Source organism: Electrona antarctica (genome assembly GCF_951216825.1).
Source record: "Electrona antarctica genome assembly, chromosome: 13".
Lineage (NCBI taxonomy): Eukaryota > Metazoa > Chordata > Actinopteri > Myctophiformes > Myctophidae > Electrona > Electrona antarctica.
The window spans coordinates 17,164,118-17,185,147 of record NC_136794.1 but is presented as its reverse complement, the minus strand read 5'-3'; the positions used below and the strand labels follow the sequence as shown (position 1 = coordinate 17,185,147).

Sequence of the window (21,030 nt, the reverse complement as noted above, 5' to 3'; positions counted from 1 at the left end):
ATGACTGGCCACTGACAACTAGACTACGTAGGATTTGCCATCATGCAGCAACAAGTTTTAATCCAGCCTAGTGACCAAACTGCCAAAGAGCTTTTAGGAGCTCACTTCTACTGACTTTGTTCAGAATAAAACTCATGGTGCTGTAGATACTACTTAGTTGAGTTCCTGGCATTATCCTACATAGTACATATCCATTTGACATGTGCAAGCACTAGTACATTTGCATAGGCAAACTTACACAAGTTTTAAGCCTACATGACTTTGCACAAATCTTCTATTGGAGACGCAGCACAAGCATACCGTTGAAGTTATGGCTGAACTAGACACTTTGACAAAGTCAGAAATCTGTTATGGATTAATATTATCTTTATTTCAGAACAAGACATGACACTTTTAGAGTACAGTTACTCAGGCCCCAGCTTTTCTCTGGTTGTTGGGTGGAAGCGATTTTCCAATGTGGGTTCCCACCGTCAGGCCAAACTTCTTGTTTGCGTGGATCTCCTTGACCTCAGGTTTCAGTTGGAAAGTCTCTCCATCAAAGCTGTCAGAGGGAGTGAAGGAAAGTGGCGCCTCAGCCAGGAGACCCTTCAGCCTTGATCGCCAGGTCACCAGCATGGTGTCACGGACGTCACAGGCAACACTTGATGGGGCCCAGAAGATCTGAGGAGCCAGAACTTGGAAGCCACAGTAATGCAGGATTCCGTTCTGGAATGGGGACAAGTGACATCAGTATGTTGGTTGAAATGTATCGCATGTATACACAGTTAGAAATGTACAGTTAGTTTGCCAATACCTGTATTGGCCACAGGGTGACATTCATGTCTCCATTGATTCCATGGTCACTGAACATGGACTCCAGAGACCCAGTGGTGAAAGACAGCATGGCTCTCTTGTCCTAGAAAATAATTCAAATTTCAAAGACACGCCGCAACAATACAGTATACCGTGTACCAATGCAGAGCTCTTTAGTCCTTACCGTGAAGATTCCTTGACTGTACCTCTTCTCAGGAGTGTAGGCAAAGCCCAATGTGAGCACCCGATCAATCCAGCCCTTCATGATGGCAGGGACAGTGAACCAGTACATGGGAAACTGAAACAAGTTACAAGTTAGTTCATGTTGAGGGAAAGCAATATTTAGCAAACAGTTCTTTCCCTTTTGAGAACTCACCTGAAAAATGACAAGGTCAGCTTCTTTGAGTTTCTTATGTTCCACAGTGATGTCAGCAGACAGCTTTTCTTCCTCCCATGCCAGTTTGGTCTCATTTGCATACTGGAAATTGGCAGGGTTATGCACCTCTCCTGCAGATGAGAGCACATTTGATTTTCCCTGCACAAGCTGATTGAGATGAATTTAGTGTCTTAAACAGCTCAAAGCCTCACCATTGATGTCCTCAGCAGTAGCTGTGGCTTTAAAATTCATAGCGTACAGGTCAGAAACCTCCACCGTGTAGCCCTCTAGAGTTAGAACCTCCACAGCAGCATCTTTAGCAGCAGCATTGAATGAACGAGGGTTCTGGTGGGCATACACAATAAGTACCTTCTTTCCTGTTGCTTCTGCTGTTGCTTCTGCAGCAGCTGCTGTTGCTGCATCTGCTGATCAAAGTAAAGTGAAGTTCAGATTCAATGTAAAAACAACAACAAAAACTCAAAACAAGCATGTTCCCTCAGCCCTATATAGCCATGACCGACCCCAAACTAATGTGTAGAGTCCCATGCACCATTACAAACTCTGAAATCAAATAACTAAAGAAGACTCACCCATCCTCAATCACAGTGTCAAAATGATGAGCTAGAATCTGCAGTTGCAACAGGAAGGAAAGACATGCTTCATGACTGAAGTCAGATCTTTTATGCATGTCACTCCCACTCGCACAGCTGTCTACTAATCAAGCAATCAATTAAATCAATCAACCACAGGGAATTCTTGAAGATTTCTCTGACTTCCGCAGGTCTGTTGTTGCTGGATTGTTTTGAACACAAGGTAAACAAATCACTACTCTGGATCGTGTTCACAGTTCAGAGTCAGCTATGCCAAACATTGTTATGATCACCATGATTAACATGCATCCTGTATTTTAAGCCATCATGTACAGCAGGGGTCATCAATATGTCCATGCACGGACAAGTGTGTCCGTGGCAAGACTTGTCCTTGTATTTTACTTTTTAGATGTAGTTTTTACATAACATTATAATGTTCTTAATTTGATCATACGACCCAATTACTGAATGTCTCCAGATTTTCTTCAGAATATGTATGACACTGATTTACTATGACAGTCCACCAGTACAGCTAGTTGTTTTCAAACATTTTATTTTCAAGGACCTTCATACCTCTGAGAGTGTACAACTGGAACCAAAAAGTTATGTAGTCTAGTAGTGTACCTATTATGGGGAGCATTACAAAAACATCAGAACATCCCAAATCTAAAAGAGGAGAGCATCCTGGCTTCCTTTGAGGGAGGCAGATGTGACTTATATGCCTTGGAATGTGTTTCTGCTTGAGGCAGGAGGGTCTGGGGATCTTAGTATAATGATGAGGAGTCATATAGGTGGGAGTTTGTAGAGATGCTGGCAGTTAAAGTCTCTGCCCACTAATCTCCCAAGAACAGATTCTGGAAACAAACAGCAGAGGGTGCTGTTTTTCCTTCTTTTTTTGTCGATGGGTTCCCAGATTGCTGCTCACAAACACAAACACATCCTCCTCAGATGCAAACTCAGCAAAGACCTTTCATCATAGATAAAGAATCAGCCGAGCTAGTGACCAGGGGGGCAATAAACATCTTTACCTTTAAGAACCCCCTTGACAATTACATAACGGCCTTGGATGTCTATAATAGAATTAAGAGGCTCAAAAGCAAGCTTTTTATTGACCAAAATGGTCAGGTAGCACAGAGCAGATATTCCAGCACCTTCTCTGGGGTGGAAAACCTCTTTTTGGAGCCATCATGAAGCGTCATATGGACAGCAGGTTCTGTGACAGAGTATGTTCCTGGAGGAGGCCTGAGAGATACTGTGGAGCCGGGGCGTTGAGACATTTGTCGGTGAAAAGGAGTTTGTATCTATGCGGATTTTATTGTGTTGGATAAATGCATCCAACATTATGCAGGCCTATCACGTAGGCCTATAGGCTATCCAATGTTGCTGGTTGCCATCGCAATGGAATTTAATATTAACATCAAAACAAAAGCTGTAAATTGAAGGAGAAAGGATTGCTTTAGGGCAGGGCAGGCTGTTCAATGAAATCCAGGTACCGGTAAGTCATTTTCGGTTTATAAAAGGAAACCAACCAACGGCAGTGGAACACATTCCCAGAATGACTGTTTACCTTTACTGGGAGGCTGCTGTTCTTGTAGGCTGCTGTCTGTCTGTAATGACATTGATGTTGCTGTCTGTCGCTGGCTGCTGCTCATTGTTGGACAGCAGTCTGTGTGTATGTGCAGTGGCAGATGTGTACATATGTGTATATAAAGTGCAGCCATAGAACAGTAACATGTATTGAAGACCTTTGTGCAAATACTAACATGCAGGTGAGGCATAAAATAGAGTAGTCCTCATGAAGGAAAGTAATCCACATGAGGAAAGTATTCCACATAAGGATGTAACGCTAAATATGTTTTTCTCCTGTTTGTGCTTAAAATGTGTTGCTCTGGTTCAGTGAAATATTCTATTCTATTCTATTCTTGCATCACTGTCTGTCTGTCTGTCTGTCTGTGCTCAAAAAATGAGCACGGTTGCTATGGTCACCCAGTTCACACGGGTGTGATTTCATTACGTCAGACATTACGTCAGACCACAGCTCATCAGTCTATATAAGACCTTACACCACTCAGTTCACACGGGTGTGATTTTTTATTTATAGAGAACATTTCACAGACATCAGTCACAAAGTGCTTCACAACAATAAAAGCAAAATATATCAATAGTAACAATAGTAATATTAATAAGAAGAAGAAGAAGAATGAAAAATAAAGAAAAGAAAGAGAAAACAGAACAAACGGCACTGGTAAAAATAAATAATAATAATAATCAAGAGATCAATACAGCACTATGTTACAAAGGCCTGTCTAAAAAGGTGGGTCTTTAAACGTTTTTTAAAAAGGTCCTCTGAGGCCACAGATTTCAGGTGCTCCGGGAGGTCATTCCTTAGCCTGGGGGCGAAACTAGCAAAGGCTTGATCACCTTTAGTTTTTAGTTTTGTGGGTGGAACAACCAGCAGGGCTTGGGATGAGGATCTCAGAGGCCTTCTAGGAACATATGGGTGGAGTAAGTCACAAATGACACAGTGAGTGGTGGGGAACGGGAAGGATGGCAGAGTTGCTCTGCCAGTGAACACGGACGGAAGGGAGGGGGAAATGCAGTTGTCAGAGGAGGATTCTGATCACGACAGTCAAACGTGCAGTGATGGAAATAAGGATGGATTTAAACAAGAAAAGAAAAGAAAGAAAGGAATGGGATCAAACAATTCAGAAAGTGATGGAGATTCATTATTGGTATGAGAGCGGAGGCGCAGGTCGACGGCATTTTTAATGACCAATATGCGCTGGGAAAGTTTGTTGAGAAGAAAGTGGGGGGAATTAAATCCTTGAGGGTTACTAGGAGTGGTCTGGTGATTTTTGAGTGCAGTGCAAATCAGGTGAACAGGGCTCTGAACATTAATAAATACGGGGAGCATGACGTGAGTACCTTTCGCCTTGAAGGTAAACGGAGCAAGGGAATTATAAGTGGAGTTCCACTGTCATTGAAGCCACAAGCGTTTGTGAGCCTTGTTGAAGGTGTGTGTGAGGCAAAAAGATTGTCCAGATTTCGAGATGGGAAACGAGAGGAAAGTGGGTCAGTTTGTTTGACGTTTGCAGGAGAGCATTTACCCCAGAGAGTGTACCTGACTTACATGAGCTATCGGGTCAGGCCATATGAAAGAGCACCGCTCAGGTGCTATTGTTGCCAAAAATATGGCCATGTGGCAGCAGTGTGCAGGGAGAACAGAAAGTGTGGCAGGTGTGGGGAGGAATCATCAAACAAACAGGAAGGTAGAAGCGCACACCAGTAGTGGGGAGGTGCTGACCGCAGGAGATAAATATGACTGAAAAAGGAGAGAGGCCGCACAGCTCGTAGTCACGATGCCATCAAAATCTTTATTTTTCCAACGTTTCGGCAACAAGTTGCCTTCTTCAGGGAATGACATACAAGGAGTTACACCAGATTGGGACAAGGGATCAGGGAGTGTCCTCAATCAGGCCAACACCCAAAGTGGGTGATTGGTTGCTGGCACCAAAAACGTTATTTGTACATAGAATAATATGCAAAAACGACATCAAAATAGAACATCAAAATAGAAAATAGTCAATAGAAAAATATGTAAATATATAGAACTGCTAAACAGTGAGAAGCCTACATTGGTGTGGGGAGGAAAAATGCGAAGAAGAGGAATGTAAAGAAAGCCAAGAAGAACTAAAGTGTGTGCACTGTGGTGGGGGACATTACACCGGATCAGCTGTGTGTCCTAAGAGAGAGAAGGAGATTATGGTGAGCAGGGTTAGGGCAGAACAGAGATGGTATTTTTGTTACAAAATACAAATACTGGGTCACAGAATGTATTTAAATACAAAATACAAATACTGGTCTGAGAAATGTATTTGAGATACAAATACGTATTTTGTATTTTGAAAATACATGAAAATACATTTTCATTAAAATGTATATAATGATAAGTAAATTCATAATTAATTGCCAAATATTAAATTAATGACCTGTCAGAATGTCTAATACATTGAAGGTTATTAAGAATGATACACTTTATATTTTAAGCAAATCAATGTGCTATAACTGTATCAAACAGGACCCACAAAGGAATGGATTGGCCATCTGATTCATCACTGTCACTCCTCTTTGACTTCTACCTCAAGAAAAATGTAGAAAGAGATTGATTGATTGATTGATTGATTGATTAGGCCTACCACCAATTTACATTTAAACCAACAATAAAAAACAAGATAAGTAAACAAGATACTAATGACTAAGATGAATAGGGTCTTCCCCGGTAACAAGATGTGCACATGCAGTGCCGATTCTGGCCTCCAAGGGGCCCTAAGCATGATTGTAGCAAGGGGGCCCCCCATGAAAAAATGGGGGGTTTTGAAACAGTTTAAAACAGTTTTAAGTAGACAAACAGAGCAGAATAAAGTATAAACATTTATTGTCTGTCTGTCTGTCTGTCTGTCTGTCTGTCTGTCTGTCTGTCTGTCTGTCTGTCTGTCTGTCTGTGTATGACAGACTGACTGGTATAAACAGCGCCCCCGGTGTAGAGGGATGGTATGACAGACTGGTATAAACAGCGCCCCCAGTGGGGAGGGATGGTATGACAGACTGGTATAAACAGCGCCCCCAGTGTAGAGGGATGGTATGACAGACTGGTATAAACAGCGCCCCCAGTGGGGAGGGATGGTATGACAGACTGGTATAAACAGCGCCCCCAGTGGGGAGGGATGGTATGACAGACTGGTATAAACAGTGCCCCCAGTGGGGAGGGATGGTATGACAGACTGACTGGTATAAACAGTGCCCCCAGTGGAGAGGGATGCTATGACAGAGAGACTGGTATAAACAGCGTCCCCAGTGGGGAGGGATGGTATGACAGACTGACTGGTATAAACAGTGCCCCCAGTGGAGAGGGATGCTATGACAGAGAGACTGGTATAAACAGCGTCCCCAGTGGGGAGGGATGGTATAAACAGCACCCCCAGTGTAGAGGGATGGTATAAACAGCGCCCCCAGTGGGGAGGGATGGTATGACAGACTGACTGGTATAAACAGCGCCCCCAGTGGGGAGGGATGGTATGACAGACTGACTGGTATAAACAGTGCCCCCAGTGGAGAGGGATGCTATGACAGAGAGACTGGTATAAACAGCGTCCCCAGTGGGGAGGGATGGTATAAACAGCACCCCCAGTGTAGAGGGATGGTATAAACAGCGCCCCCAGTGGGGAGGGATGGTATGACAGACTGACTGGTATAAACAGCGCCCCTAGTGGGGAGGGATGGTATGACAGAGAGACTGGTATAAACAGCGCCCCCAGTGGGGAGGGATGGTATGACAGACTGACTGGTATAAACAGTGCTCCCAGTGGGGAGGCTGTGTTGTGGCTTTAGTCACAAACTTAAGCATAGCCCCTGGAAATTATAGATACAAACACAAGGATAAAAAAAAACTCAATTGTGTATATATATATATATATATATATATATATATATATATATACACACCCCCGCCGCCCCCCCACTTTGAAAGGGGGGCGTTTCCACGTGGTGGAAATGTCTACTACGATAGGCCTGTCCTTGATTCTGATCACTAAGGTACGCTGTTGGCGGAAGATTTCACCATTGAGCAGCGTTACACTCACTGCGCAAATAACGTAAAAAGCCCCCACGGCTCCGCCCGCCCTGTGCTCACCGTTCCTTGCCAGGCCTCAAACAGCCTGGCCAATCAGCAGCGGCTATCCCGCCTCTAGCTGCTGCTGATTGGCCAGGCCGTTTTGTGGCCGGACATCAAGTCTGCCTGAGAGTTCCCAGATGGGAGCAGGAGGGGGGAACCCAGTGTACTCTCTGCTGCCCCATCTGGCGGAGTCAGGTTATGTGTTTTGCCCCTACAGTTTAAACCTGAGGCTGTGTAAAATGACATTAAAAAGTATTTTATGTATTTGAAATACAGAAAATACTAGATCTGAAAGTATCTAGATACAAAATACATCTCATTTCTTCCATCCCAGCAAAATACAAATTACAAAATACAAAAAAGTATTTCAAATACGTATTTCAAATACATGTATTTCAAATACTGCCCATCTCTGAGAAGGGAAAGGACTGTCCTACCCTACGCTGATGCTGTAAAGAGAGAGGAGCAAGGCCAATGATGGAAAAGCAGCAGTGGAAGTACAGCAGGCAAATGAGGGGGGAAGCAATGTAGGCTTAAGTGATAACAATGATCTGTATGGACAAGAAACGGTTCTTGGCATTCATTGCCATGATCATCAACTGTGCGGCGGACATACAAACCAAGTCGGAACGAATTAAGATGGTGCTGGAAGCGGCGAGGAGGTTCCTACATGTACTGGATGTCACTGCAGAAGACGTGGATATTGTACTAAGAGAAGAATTTACACCATCTCAGGCCACAGGGTCTGGGATGTAGCGCACAGAATGGACAATGTAGAGGGGGGTCACTTTGGAGTGGGCACTATTAAGTTTGCACAGGACGGTGATAAGTTATATATATAATACGTTTTAGTTTGTCTGATCCACACACGGATCAGAAGGGGGCGGTAATGCAACTATTTGGACGCCAACCGCCATAAAACCCCACGAAGAAGAAGAAGAAGTCACAAATATATGGGGGTGCTTGACCATGGAGGGTTCTGTGTGTGATGACAAGAATTTTAAAATTAATTCTATAATTTACTGGGAGCCAGTGCAAGGAAAACAAGATGGGTGTGGTAGGATCTCCTGGACCTGGTCAGAAATCTGGCAGCAGTGTTCTGAACCAGTTGCAGGCGGTCTAATAAGGATTTGGAGAGACATGTGAAAAGATTTAAACGCCAATGCTCCTCAAATAACACCAACCGAGGCTTAAAAGCTAAATACAGGAAATTGGGAAGAATTTCTCTTCAGTTGTCAATGGGCTACGTATGCTCGCCCTGGCTTTGTTTGCGTTTATGTGTGAGTAGCTGCGGTTTCAATGTCTGTTCAGTGAACATGGTTCATTCTGAATACAGCATCATTAAACCATGAGACAGTCCATCATCTGACTTCCATTAAAGAATATCCCAAAGCTGCTCATCACTGCTTATGTTCATATTCAAATTCCATACTATTGACCTCACGATCATCCCAGTACACACCACAACCTCATTTTACAGGGAACTGGAGATAATCACACATCACTTTTATTTTTTGAGGGCCCTCCTACACCCAGCTTTGAGTGTTTGTGTAAACAAACATTGAAGACAAAAGGACACAAATTGTGATTGGCCGGAATGAGATGTACATGATGATAAAAGGGCCCACTTCAAACAGGTGTGATTTTTAAGAAGCTTAGAAAAATGAATGCTCACAAAACTTTAATTTGAAATTAAAAAAACCCACGTCCCTTTAAACCAGATATTCATCCATACCGTCAAGCTCCTAAACCCCAATTCTGAACCCTTTGATTCAAATGTGGAAACGGCACTTCCCAGACTAGAAAACTGTATAAAATTAGAAATATATGCTCCTCTGGTGCATATCTCCACCTGGCTGGGTTGCCTAGCCAGGGCTGTGCACTGTAAGGTGTGTGCTTTCAGGATCAATAAAGGTCTGTCAATAGATCTGGTAATATTTTCTGTAATTGCATGCTCATTCAAAAGCAGTTTTCCATGAGTCTAATAGTAGAATGGACTAAAGAAGTCTGAATATTCAATGCTGGGCTGTAGTTGTTGGGCTGTTGGGTTGTTGGGCGGAAGCGATTTTCCAATGTGGGTTCCCACCGTCAGGCCAAACTGCTTGTTTGCATGGATCTTCTTGATCTCAGGTTTCAGTTGGAAGCCTGTCTCTCCATCAAAGCTGTCAGAGGGAGTGAAGGAAAGTGGCACCTCAGCCAGGAGACCCTTCAGCCTTGATCGCCAGGTCACCAGCATGGTGTCACGGATGTCACAGGCAACACGTGATGGGGCCCAGAATATCCGAGGAGCCAGAACTTGGAAGCCACAGTAATGCAGGATTCCGTTCTGGAATGGGGACAAGTGACATCAGTATGTTGGTTGAAATGTATCACATGTATACACAGTTAGAAATGGATAGTTAGTTTGCCAATACCTGTATTGGCCACAGGGTGACATTCATGTCTCCATTGATTCCATGGTCACTGAACATGATTCCATGGTCACTGAACATGGACTCCAGAGACCCAGTGGTGAAAGACAGCATGGCTCTCTTGTCCTAGAAAGTAATTCAAATTTCAAAGACATGCCGCAACAATACAGTATACCGTGTACTAATGCAGAGCTCTTTAGTCCTTACCTTGAAGATTCCTTGACTGTACCTCTTCTCAGGAGTGTAGGCAAAGCCCAATGTGAGCACCCGATCAATCCAGCCCTTCATGATGGCAGGGACAGTGAACCAGTACATGGGAAACTGAAACAAGTTACAAGTTAGTTCATGTTGAGGGAAAGCAATATTTAGCAAACAGTTCTTTCCCTTTCGAGAACTCACTTGAAAAATGACAAGGTCAGCTTCTTTGAGTTTCTTATGTTCCACAGTGATGTCAGCAGACAGCTTTTCTTCCTCCCATGCCAGTTGGGTCTCATTTGCATACTGGAAATTGTCAGGGTTATGCACGTCTCCTGCAGATGAGAGCACATTTGATTTTCCCTGCACAAGCTGATTGAGATGAATTTAGTGTCTTAAACAGCTCAAAGCCTCACCATTGATGTCCTCAGCAGTAGCTGTGGCTTTAAAATTCATAGCGTACAGGTCAGAAACCTCCACCGTGTAGCCCTGCAGAGCCGTTATAGAACCTCCACCTCCAATACACCATCTTTAGCAGCAGCATTGAATGAACGAGGGTTCTGGGCAAACTGGGCATACACAATAAGTGTATGCCCACCAATGTAAAAACAACAAAAAACCTAAAAACAAGCATGTTCCCTCAGCCCTATATAGCCATGACCGACCCCAAACTAATGTGTTCGGTCCCATGCACCATTAAAAACTCTGAAGTCAAATAACTAAAGAAGATTCACCCATCCTCAATCACAGTGTCAAAATGATGAGCTAGAATCTGCAGTTGCAACAGGAAGGAAAGACATGCTTCATGACTGAAGTCAGATCTTTTATGCATGTCACTCCCACTCGCACAGCTGTCTACTAATCAAGCAATCAATTAAATCAATCAACCACAGGGAATTCTTGAAGATTTCTCGGACTTCCGCAGGTCTGTTGTTGCTGCATTGTTTTGAACACAAGGTAAACAAATCACTACTCTGGATCGTGTTCACAGTTCAGAGTCTGCTATGCCAAACATTGTTATGATCACCATGATTAACATGCATCCTGTATTTTAAGCCATCATGTACAGCAGGGGTCATCAATATGTCCATACACGGACAAGTGTGTCCGTGGCAAGACTTGTCCTTGTATTTTACTTTTTAGATGTAGTTTTTACATAACATTATAATGTTCTTATTTTGATCATACGACCCAATTACTGAATGTCTCCAGATTTTCTTCAGAATATGTATGACACTGATTTACTATGACACTACTGTATAGTGTATATGGCACATTAGGAGTCCACCAGTACAGCTAGTGGTTCTCAAACATTTTATTTTCAAGGACCTTCATACCTCTGAGAGTGTACAACTGGAACCAAAAAGTTATGTAGTCTAGTAGTGTACCTATTATGGGGAGCATTACAAAAACATCAGAACATCCCAAATCTAAAAGAGGAGAGCATCCTGGCTCCCTTTGAGGGAGGCAGATGTGACTTATATGCCTTGGAATGTGTTTCTGCTTGAGGCAGGAGGGTCTGGGGATCTTAGTATAATGATGAGGAGTCATATAGGTGGGAGTTTGTAGAGATGCTGGCAGTTAAAGTCTCTGCCCACTAATCTCCCAAGAACAGATTCTGGAAACAAACAGCAGAGGGTGCTGTTTTTCCTTCTTTTTTTGTCGATGGGTTCCCAGATTGCTGCTCACAAACACAAACACATCCTCCTCAGATGCAAACTCAGCAAAGACCTTTCATCATAGATAAAGAATCAGCCGAGCTAGTGACCAGGGGGGCAACATCTTTACCTTTAAGAACCCCCTTGACAATTACATAACGGCCTTGGATGTCTATAACAGAATTAAGAGGCTCAAAAGCAAGCTTTTTATTGACCAAAATGGTCAGGTAGCACAGAGCAGATATTCCAGCACCTTCTCTGGGGTGGAAAACCTCTTTTTGGAGCCATCATGAAGCGTCATATGGACAGCAGGTTCTGTGACAGAGTATGTTCCTGCAGGAGGAGGCCTGAGAGATACTGTGGAGCCGGGGCGTTGAGACATTTGTCGGTGAAAAGGAGTTTGTATCTATGCGGATTGCAGAACACACTGCACTGTGTCAGAAGTCAGAACAGAAGCCGCAAACTTTATTGTGTTGGATAAATGCATCCAACATTATGCAGGCCTATCACGTAGGCCTATAGGCTATCCAATGTTGCTGGTTGCCATCGCAATGGAATTTAATATTAACATCAAAACAAAAGCTGTAAATTGAAGGAGAAAGGATTGCTTTAGGGCAGGGCAGGCTGTTCAATGAAATCCAGGTACCGGTAAGTCATTTTCGGTTTATAAAAGGAAACCAACCAACGGCAGTGGAACACATTCCCAGAATGACTGTTTACCTTTACTGGGAGGCTGCTGTTCTTGTAGGCTGCTGTCTGTCTGTAATGACATTGATGTTGCTGTCTGTCGCTGGCTGCTGCTCATTGTTGGACAGCAGTCTGTGTGTATGTGCAGTGGCAGATGTGTACATATGTGTATATAAAGTGCAGCCATAGAACAGTAACATGTATCGAAGACCTTTGTGCAAATACTAACATGCAGGTGAGGCATAAAATAGAGTAGTCCTCATGAAGGAAAGTAATCCACATGAGGAAAGTATTCCACATAAGGATGTAACGCTAAGTATGTTTTTCTCCTGTTTGTGCTTAAAATGTGTTGCTCTGGTTCAGTGAAATATTCTATTCTATTCTATTCTTGCATCACTGTCTGTCTGTCTGTCTGTCTGTCTGTGCTCAAAAAATGAGCACGGTTGCTATGGTCACCCAGTTCACACGGGTGTGATTTCATTACGTCAGACATTATGTCAGACCACAGCTCATCAGTCTATATAAGACCTTACACCACTCAGTTCACACGGGTGTGATTTTTTATTTATAGAGAACATTTCACAGACATCAGTCACAAAGTGCTTCACAACAATAAAAGCAAAATATATCAATAGTAACAATAGTAATATTAATAATAATAAGAAGAAGAAGAATGAAAAATAAAGCAAAGAAAGAGAAAACAGAACAAACGGCACTGGTAAAAATAAATAATAATAATAATCAAGAGATCAATACAGCACTATGTTACAAAGGCCTGTCTAAAAAGGTGGGTCTTTAAACGTTTTTTAAAAAGGTCCTCTGAGGCCACAGATTTCAGGTGCTCCGGGAGGTCATTCCTTAGCCTGGGGGCGAAACTAGCAAAGGCTTGATCACCTTTAGTTTTTAGTTTTGTGGGTGGAACAACCAGCAGGGCTTGGGATTAGGATCTCAGAGGCCTTCTAGGAACATATGGGTGGAGTAAGTCACAAATGACACAGTGAGTGGTGGGGAACGGGAAGGATGGCAGAGTTGCTCTGCCAGTGAACACGGAAGGGAGGGGGAAATGCAGTTGTCAGAGGAGGATTCTGATCATGACAGTCAAACGTGCAGTGATGGAAATAAGGATGGATTTAAACAAGAAAAGAAAAGAAAGAAAGGAATGGGATCAAACAATTCAGAAAGTGATGAAGAGAGATTCATTGGTATGAGAGCGGAGGCGCAGGTCGACGGCATTTTTAATGACCAATATGCGCTGGGAAAGTTTGTTGAGAAGAAAGTGGGGGGAATTAAATCCTTGAGGGTTACTAGGAGTGGTCTGGTGATTTTTGAGTGCAGTGCAAATCAGGTGAACAGGGCTCTGAACATTAATAAATACGGGGAGCATGACGTGAGTACCTTTCGCCTTGAAGGTAAACGGAGCAAGGGAATTATAAGTGGAGTTCCACTGTCATTGAAGCCACAAGCGTTTGTGAGCCTTGTTGAAGGTGTGTGTGAGGCAAAAAGATTGTCCAGATTTCGAGATGGGAAACGAGAGGAAAGTGGGTCAGTTTGTTTGACGTTTGCAGGAGAGCATTTACCCCAGAGAGTGTACCTGACTTACATGAGCTATCGGGTCAGGCCATATGAAAGAGCACCGCTCAGGTGCTATTGTTGCCAAAAATATGGCCATGTGGCAGCAGTGTGCAGGGAGAACAGAAAGTGTGGCAGGTGTGGGGAGGAATCATCAAACAAACAGGAAGGTAGGAGCGCACACCAGTAGTGGGGAGGTGCTGACCGCAGGAGATAAATATGACTGAACTAGAAAAAGTGCCCTTCTGGGCACAGGTCTCCACCAGGAGGATAGGACTGTGTGAGATGTTTGGCAAAATGTTTAGGATTAATATAAACATGTTTTTGAGGCATTTTGTTCCAAAAATGTGTTTTGCAAAAATCAACATGTTGGTGGCGCTATAACAGGCCAATGTGAAAAGGGTGGAATATATTCCTCAGCCTAGTAAGAAAATGTGTGAAAGATTTCACGTAAATTGCAAGCTGCGTTCATGATTTGAGGCTTTTGTTCAAAACGGGGCAATCTTGCAAACTGTGAAAGCTAATTATAGCCAATTAGGATGGAATATGAAATATCGGACAGATCCGACTTGAGCACATGACCATAGAGATAGTGTGTAACGATTTGTGGACAGAATCTGGAGGAGTAATATCAAAAAATGTGTTTTACAAAAGTCGGCCTCCTGGTGGCGCTATAAAAGGCAGATGCGGAAAATGCAGGTCAACGGTTTGTCCTTGGCCTCTAGGGAGTGTGCATGCAACGTTTCACGCAGATCGGTGCAGTTTTAGGTAAAACATGTGAAAAGCTGCCTCATGGTGGCGCTATAACAGGCCGTTCTGGAAAATGTGGGGCAGAGGTTCATTGTTGGCATCCAGGGAGTGTGTGTGCAAAGTGTGGCATCGACCGGGTTAACGGTGCCGGAGATTAGCTGGTAACGGACGGACGGAAGGACACACACACGGACACACGGACGGACACACACACGGACGGAGTGCAAAACATACTCTCTCCCCATGCCTTCGGCCTGGTAGAGACAAAAAGGAGAGAGGCCGCACAGCTCGTAGTCACGATGCCATCAAAATCTTTATTTTTCCAACGTTTCGGCAACAAGTTGCCTTCTTCAGGGAATGACATACAAGGAGTTACACCAGATTGGGACAAGGGATCAGGGAGTGTCCTCAATCAGGCCAACACCCAAAGTGGGTGATTGGTTGCTGGCACCAAAAACGTTATTTGTACATAGAACACTATGCAAAAACGACATCAAAATAGAACATAAAAATAGAAAATAGTCAATAGAAAAATATGTAAATATATAGAACTGCTAAACAGTGAGAAGCCTACATTGGTGTGGGGAGGAACAATGCGAAGAAGAGGAATGTAAAGAAAGCCAAGAAGAACTAAAGTGTGTGCACTGTGGTGGGGGACATTACACCGGATCAGCTGTGTGTCCTAAGAGAGAGAAGGAGATTATGGTGAGCAGGGTTAGGGCAGAAGGGAAAGGACTGTCCTACCCTACGCTGATGCTGTAAAGAGAGTGGAGAGGAGCAAGGCCAATGATGGAAAAGCAGCAGTGGAAGTACAGCAGGCAAATGAGGGGGGAAGCAATGTAGGCTTAAGTGATAACAATGATCTGTATGGACAAGAAACGGTTCTTGGCATTCATTGCCATGATCATCAACTGTGCGGCAGACATACAAACCAAGTCGGAACGAATTAAGATGGTGCTGGAAGCGGCGAGGAGGTTCCTACATGTACTGGATGTCACTGCAGAAGACGTGGATATTGTACTAAGAGAAGAATTTACACCATCTCAGGCCACAGGGTCTGGGATGTAGCGCACAGAATGGACAATGTAGAGGGGGGTCACTTTGGAGTGGGCACTATTAAGTTTGCACAGGACGGTGATAAGTTATATATCCTATATTACAATTGAAAACATGTGCCCAAAAGCACGCACAGGAACAAAAGGCACCAGCTACTACGTCACTGACACGCTGCAACACGCTGCAACACACACTGCAACAACACACTAACACGACACAGCCTTACCCTCCGCGTCGATCCACGGCTATCTCCTCATGTCGCGCCGCACGGCCACACTCGACACCAGCCGCGTAAAAATTGTCATCGCACTGCCACTAAAGCCGGCTCCCGTCCACACTCGCAAACAATATCAATATCAATAATAAACACAAACACGCCACAAGCACCGACACCCCCGCCTAATTTGTTGCCACGTCTATGAAAACAAGCCCAGAAAAAATGCCATTCAACACGCTACTTACAACTCGCTTACAATTCGCGGACCTGGCAACACTGCATCCTGTTTTCCCATTGGCTACGGTTGCTTACAACACGCATTTGCACTGCATCTTGGGAGCAACACAGCTTAATGTAGGGGTCACCGATTGCTGTGCTACATCCCCCTCATGTTCTCACCACCCCGTTCGGCTGCACCACACACACTAACCTACAGAATTCTCCACATGCAACACAGGGCCCTTATTGGCTAGCCCCCTCACATGGCGATCCCCACGCTGCAAAACACAGGGCAGCCAGACACACACACACACACACACACACACACACACACACACACACACACACACACACACTCATTCTAACTTGGATGGACAGCGCCGCGATTACATACACAGTTTACCATACGTCCTCTTCTGGGGGCCTGTCCGGCCAGTCCGGGTGGTTTTATACATTCCTTCAAATGTCCGGGGTTTCACACGTATCGCCTGTAGTGTATCGCTACGCTCACAGACCATTCACACCAATGTGTATTACAATGCACGTTCAATGGTTCGTAGTGGCAAAACACTGTGAGAGGTGGACTTTCAGCCCGAACCCCGGAATGTGTATTCTTCATAACTCTGCATGCGCTGCACGCTCACACCACTACCACTGGTCCCGACCGCAGATCAGAGAAAGGCTCGCTGGCTGCTCCGCTGTCTGCAGATAGACAGACAGCGGAGAACTATCTCATCATTGACATGCAGAAAAAGTAGGCTGCTGTTTTCTTAGCTTTGTGACTGACCAATGAGAAGCACATTGTATTGTCTGCAAAGGAACTATGTGTCTGTCACAAATACAAGTTCTGTCCTGCAAGCCCATGTCATGTCAACACAGACAAGGCAGCTGTGCGCGCGGTGAGTCCTGCAAATTATAATGACCCAATATTATTTCGTACAACCTAGCAAAGCATAACATATGATGGTTTGGAGAATAGGCTGGTCTCTCTTTTTACAACAGATAAGCCATTGCATACAGGTTCTCAAACTTCTTAATTTCAAGGACCCCCATAACTCTGAGAGTCAAACCAAATGGACCCATAACAGTCCCATTTCATTCCATTTCTACAGTATCACAGTTAACAGTTATACAACACTCCATTTGGTTACATTTGTACACTCTCACAGTTACAGACCTGTAAGGGTCCATTTGGGTCCATGTGTTACACTCTCACAGTTACAGACCTATAATGGGTCCATTTGGAACCCCCTCAAGGAACCATGAGGGTCCCTGGATCACACCTTTCACAGCCACTGCTTTAAATAAATACATAACTAATACAGAGCATATTTGATCCATTTATTGTTAGGCTATAGATTCTTTTGACATCTCAATTTAACAGAACCGCCCACGCACGGCACATGCACGACGTGCACGACGTGCACGCGCATGAGCACATCCACATCCACATGCACGCGCGCATGTGTCCTTTTTGGTAATTCAGAATATGGTATGCCTACAGTTACAATAATGCAAACACGCCAATCGCACAAACGACTGCGTCGACACCTGGCGTGGAACAAACGGGACGAACCGAGGCGCATATATGGATAACAACAACACTACACGCGCGCGCGCGCACGCGCTGCAACACAAAACAGCTGCATACAACGCGTGTCACTGTGGACTTCTGTATCTGTGGACTTCTGTATCGCAACGCGGGGCAACGCAACTCTGGGATGAGCGGGCCGAAGTCCCGCGAAATTCTAGTATAATACGTTTTAGTTTGTCTGATCCACACACGGATCAGAAGGGGGCGGTAATGCAACTATTTGGATGCCAACCGCCATAAAACCCCACGAAGAAGAAGAAGAAGTCACAAATATATGGGGGTGCTTGACCATGGAGGGTTCTGTGTGTGATGACAAGAATTTTAAAATTAATTCTATAATTTACTGGGAGCCAGTGCAAGGAAAACAAGATGGGTGTGGTAGGATCTCCTGGACCTGGTCAGAAATCTGGCAGCAGTGTTCTGAACCAGTTGCAGGCGGTCTAATAAGGATTTGGAGAGACATGTGAAAAGATTTAAACGCCAATGCTCCTCAAATAACACCAACCGAGGCTTAAAGAAGAATTTCTCTTCAGTTTTCAATGGGCTACGTATGCTCGCCCTGGCTTTGTTTGTGTTTATGTGTGAGTAGCTGCGGTTTCAATGTCTGTTCAGTGAACATGGTTCATTCTGAATACAGCATCATTAAACCATGAGACAGTCCATCATCTGACTTCCATTAAAGAATATCCTAAAGCTGCTCATCACTGCTTATGTTCATATTCAAATTCCATACTATTGACCTCACGATCATCCCAGTACACACCACAACCTCATTTTACAGCTTTGAGTGTTTGTGTAAACACAAACATTGAAGACAAAAGTGTGTAAACAAACATTGAAGACAAAAGGACACAAATTGTGATTGGCCGGAATGAGATGTACATATGATGATAAAAGGGCCCACTTCAAACAGGTGTGATTTTTAAGAAGCTTAGAAAAATGAATGCTCACAAAACTTTAATTTGAAATTAAAAAAACCCACGTCCCTTTAAACCAGATATTCATCCATACCTTCAAGCTCCTAAACCCCAATTCTGAACCCTTTGATTCAAATGTGGAAACTGCACTTCCCAGACTAGAAAACTGTATAAAATTAGAAATATATGCTCCTCTGGTGCATATCTCCACCTGGCTGGGTTGCCTAGCCAGGGCTGTGCACTGTAAGGTGTGTGCTTTCAGGATCAATAAAGGTCTGTCAATAGATCTGGTAATATTTTCTGTAATTGCATGCTCATTCAAAAGCAGAGTTTTCCATGAGTCTAATAGTAGAATGGACTATAGGAAGAAGTCTGTCTGACTGTAATGACATTGATGTTGCTGTCTGTCGCTGGCTGCTGCTCATTGTTGGACAGCAGTCTGTGTGTATGTGCAGTGGCAGATGTGTACATACGTGTATATAAAGTGCAGCCATAGAACAGTAACATGTATCGAAGACCTTTGTGCAAATACTAACATGCAGGTGAAGCATAAAATAGAGTAGTCCTCATGAAGGAAAGTAATCCACATGAGGAAAGTATTCCACATAAGGATGTAACGCTAAGTATGTTTTTCTCCTGTTTGTGCTTAAAATGTGTTGCTCTGGTTCAGTGAAATGTTCTATTCTTGCATCACTATGTGATGGATATAAAGTTTATTTAAGTAAGTAAGCAAGTCATTTTTGAGTGGTGTAAACCACTCCTACAACTGGCTTTGTTAGTCTGTCTGTCTGTCTGTCTGTCTGTGCTCAAAAAATGAGCCACAAGGGGTGCACACACCACAAGGGGTGCACACACCACAAGGGGTGCACGCACCACAAGGGGTGCACGCACCACAAGGGGTGCACACACCACAAGGGGTGCACGCACCACAAGGGGTGCACACACCACAAGGGGTGCACGCACCACAAGGGGTGCATACACCACAGTTTGGGAACCCCTGGCCTACCGTATACTGAGAACCCCAAACCTGCAGAGGCGCAATAGAGGTCACCAGCTTGTCTGTGAGTATAAAGGGTTTATGAGCACCAAGACATAATTATACCAGACCACGTCTCAACACATATATTTAGTCCTTAGCAGCTCCATTTCAAAGGTGAAGGCTAAAGTTCCAAGGAGAATGTAACAAAAATACTTTGTGCACAAAGATATGAAGAACAACAATCAACACTTCGGACCCTAGCTTTTGAACTCAGAATTTCTCATCAACCATTATTCCCAAAATTGGGATGGAGGCAACTCTACTAATTTCAAATAACAATTTCACACACAGTGCACCTTTGTGTGCATGCAAGTTAGTGGCAAAATATGATGCAGGGAACTCCTGCAGCACGGCAGCCACATCACCGACTGTCACACTTAACCTGCACACTTGCATACTGTGAGCAAACTGGGTGGTAAGAGCTTCAGACATTTTGATGGCAGGTAGCCTTGCCGAGCCATGAGGCCCATAGGGCAGGAGCCTATCTCCTGTTTCTGTAGCGTGAGGCAGCTTGATGTACAAGTACAACCCCTGGACATGACGCTAGTATGTCGCAGGAGTGATGGCAGGAGTGTACCAAAATGCTCCTCCCATCCATGTTCCATTGGCTCTATAGTCTTGCCTGGGGTTCCTTTGCTGTCTCAAGCAGGTGGCAAGCCCTATGCACCAGAAAAGCACCTTGTTGAAATACCGTTATTCCAGTAGAAAACCACAACTAGGCTACTAGGATTTGCACCACCATCCTATAGTGATCAAACTGCTAAAGAGCTTGTAGCAGGAGCATACTTATATACTGCTGGCATTATTGTTCAGAATAAAACTCTAGGTTGCAGTAGATATAATTGCATTCCTGCAGCCAGTTGACATGCTTGGTGCAAGCACTAGTCTACATTTGTATAGACAAATATTAGTGGTCACACATCCCAGATTATATATACAAAATCACACCCGTGTGAACTGAGTGTTTTTCATGCAAAACTAATGCTTGGAATGGGTTCAGAATCATGAAAACCCCCTAGTTTGACACTTCACATGCTACTTCTGTTTACCCGAATATTTGACGATGGGATTCTCAGATTGCATGCTACTTAAAGTATAATGAAATTCAGAACATTGCCATGTTGATGGTACCCCCATTTTCAGCAGCTGTCAAATTCCCCTACGGTGGTTAAATAGAAACCAATGGGGAATACGTTTGTAACTGCCTGTTTTTGCAATCATTTCTTTAGTTGAAGTTTGTTATATTCTTTATTTATTGTCGGTCTTATTTTGTTGTTTATTTTGATACT

General features: G+C 43.9%; 1 protein-coding gene and 1 pseudogene across 8 annotated transcripts; both read right to left on the bottom strand.

The window, feature by feature from the left end:
• Window positions 1–344: 344 nt before the first annotated feature.
• LOC306935825 (ribosyldihydronicotinamide dehydrogenase [quinone]-like) lies at window positions 345–1,882 on the bottom strand. Of its 7 annotated transcripts, none has more exons than XM_079519062.1 (6): window positions 1,759–1,882; window positions 1,538–1,593; window positions 1,169–1,299; window positions 977–1,090; window positions 794–895; window positions 345–705 (listed from the first exon to the last, which is right to left on the bottom strand). In XM_079519062.1, exons 1-6 carry the CDS (start codon window positions 1,854–1,856, stop codon window positions 409–411), a joined length of 798 nt encoding a protein of 265 aa, XP_079375188.1. In that variant the 5' UTR covers window positions 1,857–1,882; the 3' UTR covers window positions 345–408. The 7 variants fall into 7 exon arrangements, with proteins under 7 accessions (XP_079375188.1, XP_079375189.1, XP_079375187.1 ...); XM_079519063.1 differs by having other exon boundaries at window positions 1,538–1,590; window positions 1,759–1,878; XM_079519061.1 differs by having other exon boundaries at window positions 1,381–1,593; window positions 1,759–1,868.
• A 7,211-nt stretch (window positions 1,883–9,093) lies between these two features.
• On the bottom strand, window positions 9,094–11,994 carry LOC306935538 (ribosyldihydronicotinamide dehydrogenase [quinone]-like; annotated as a pseudogene). The gene is made up of 6 exons (XR_013792554.1): window positions 11,947–11,994; window positions 10,452–10,655; window positions 10,240–10,370; window positions 10,048–10,161; window positions 9,844–9,966; window positions 9,094–9,755 (listed from the first exon to the last, which is right to left on the bottom strand). The product of XR_013792554.1 is annotated as a ribosyldihydronicotinamide dehydrogenase [quinone]-like (transcript).
• Window positions 11,995–21,030: the final 9,036 nt, after the last annotated feature.

Bases quoted from the DNA above. Each gene is read 5' to 3' on its own strand.
- LOC306935825 (XM_079519059.1), bottom strand. The intron at 1,300-1,380 runs GTGAGGCTTTGA...TCTCATCTGCAG, and splicing joins TACTGCTGAGGACATCAATG to GAGAGGTGCATAACCCTGCC. The intron at 896-976 runs GTAAGGACTAAA...ATTATTTTCTAG, and splicing joins ACAGTCAAGGAATCTTCACG to GACAAGAGAGCCATGCTGTC.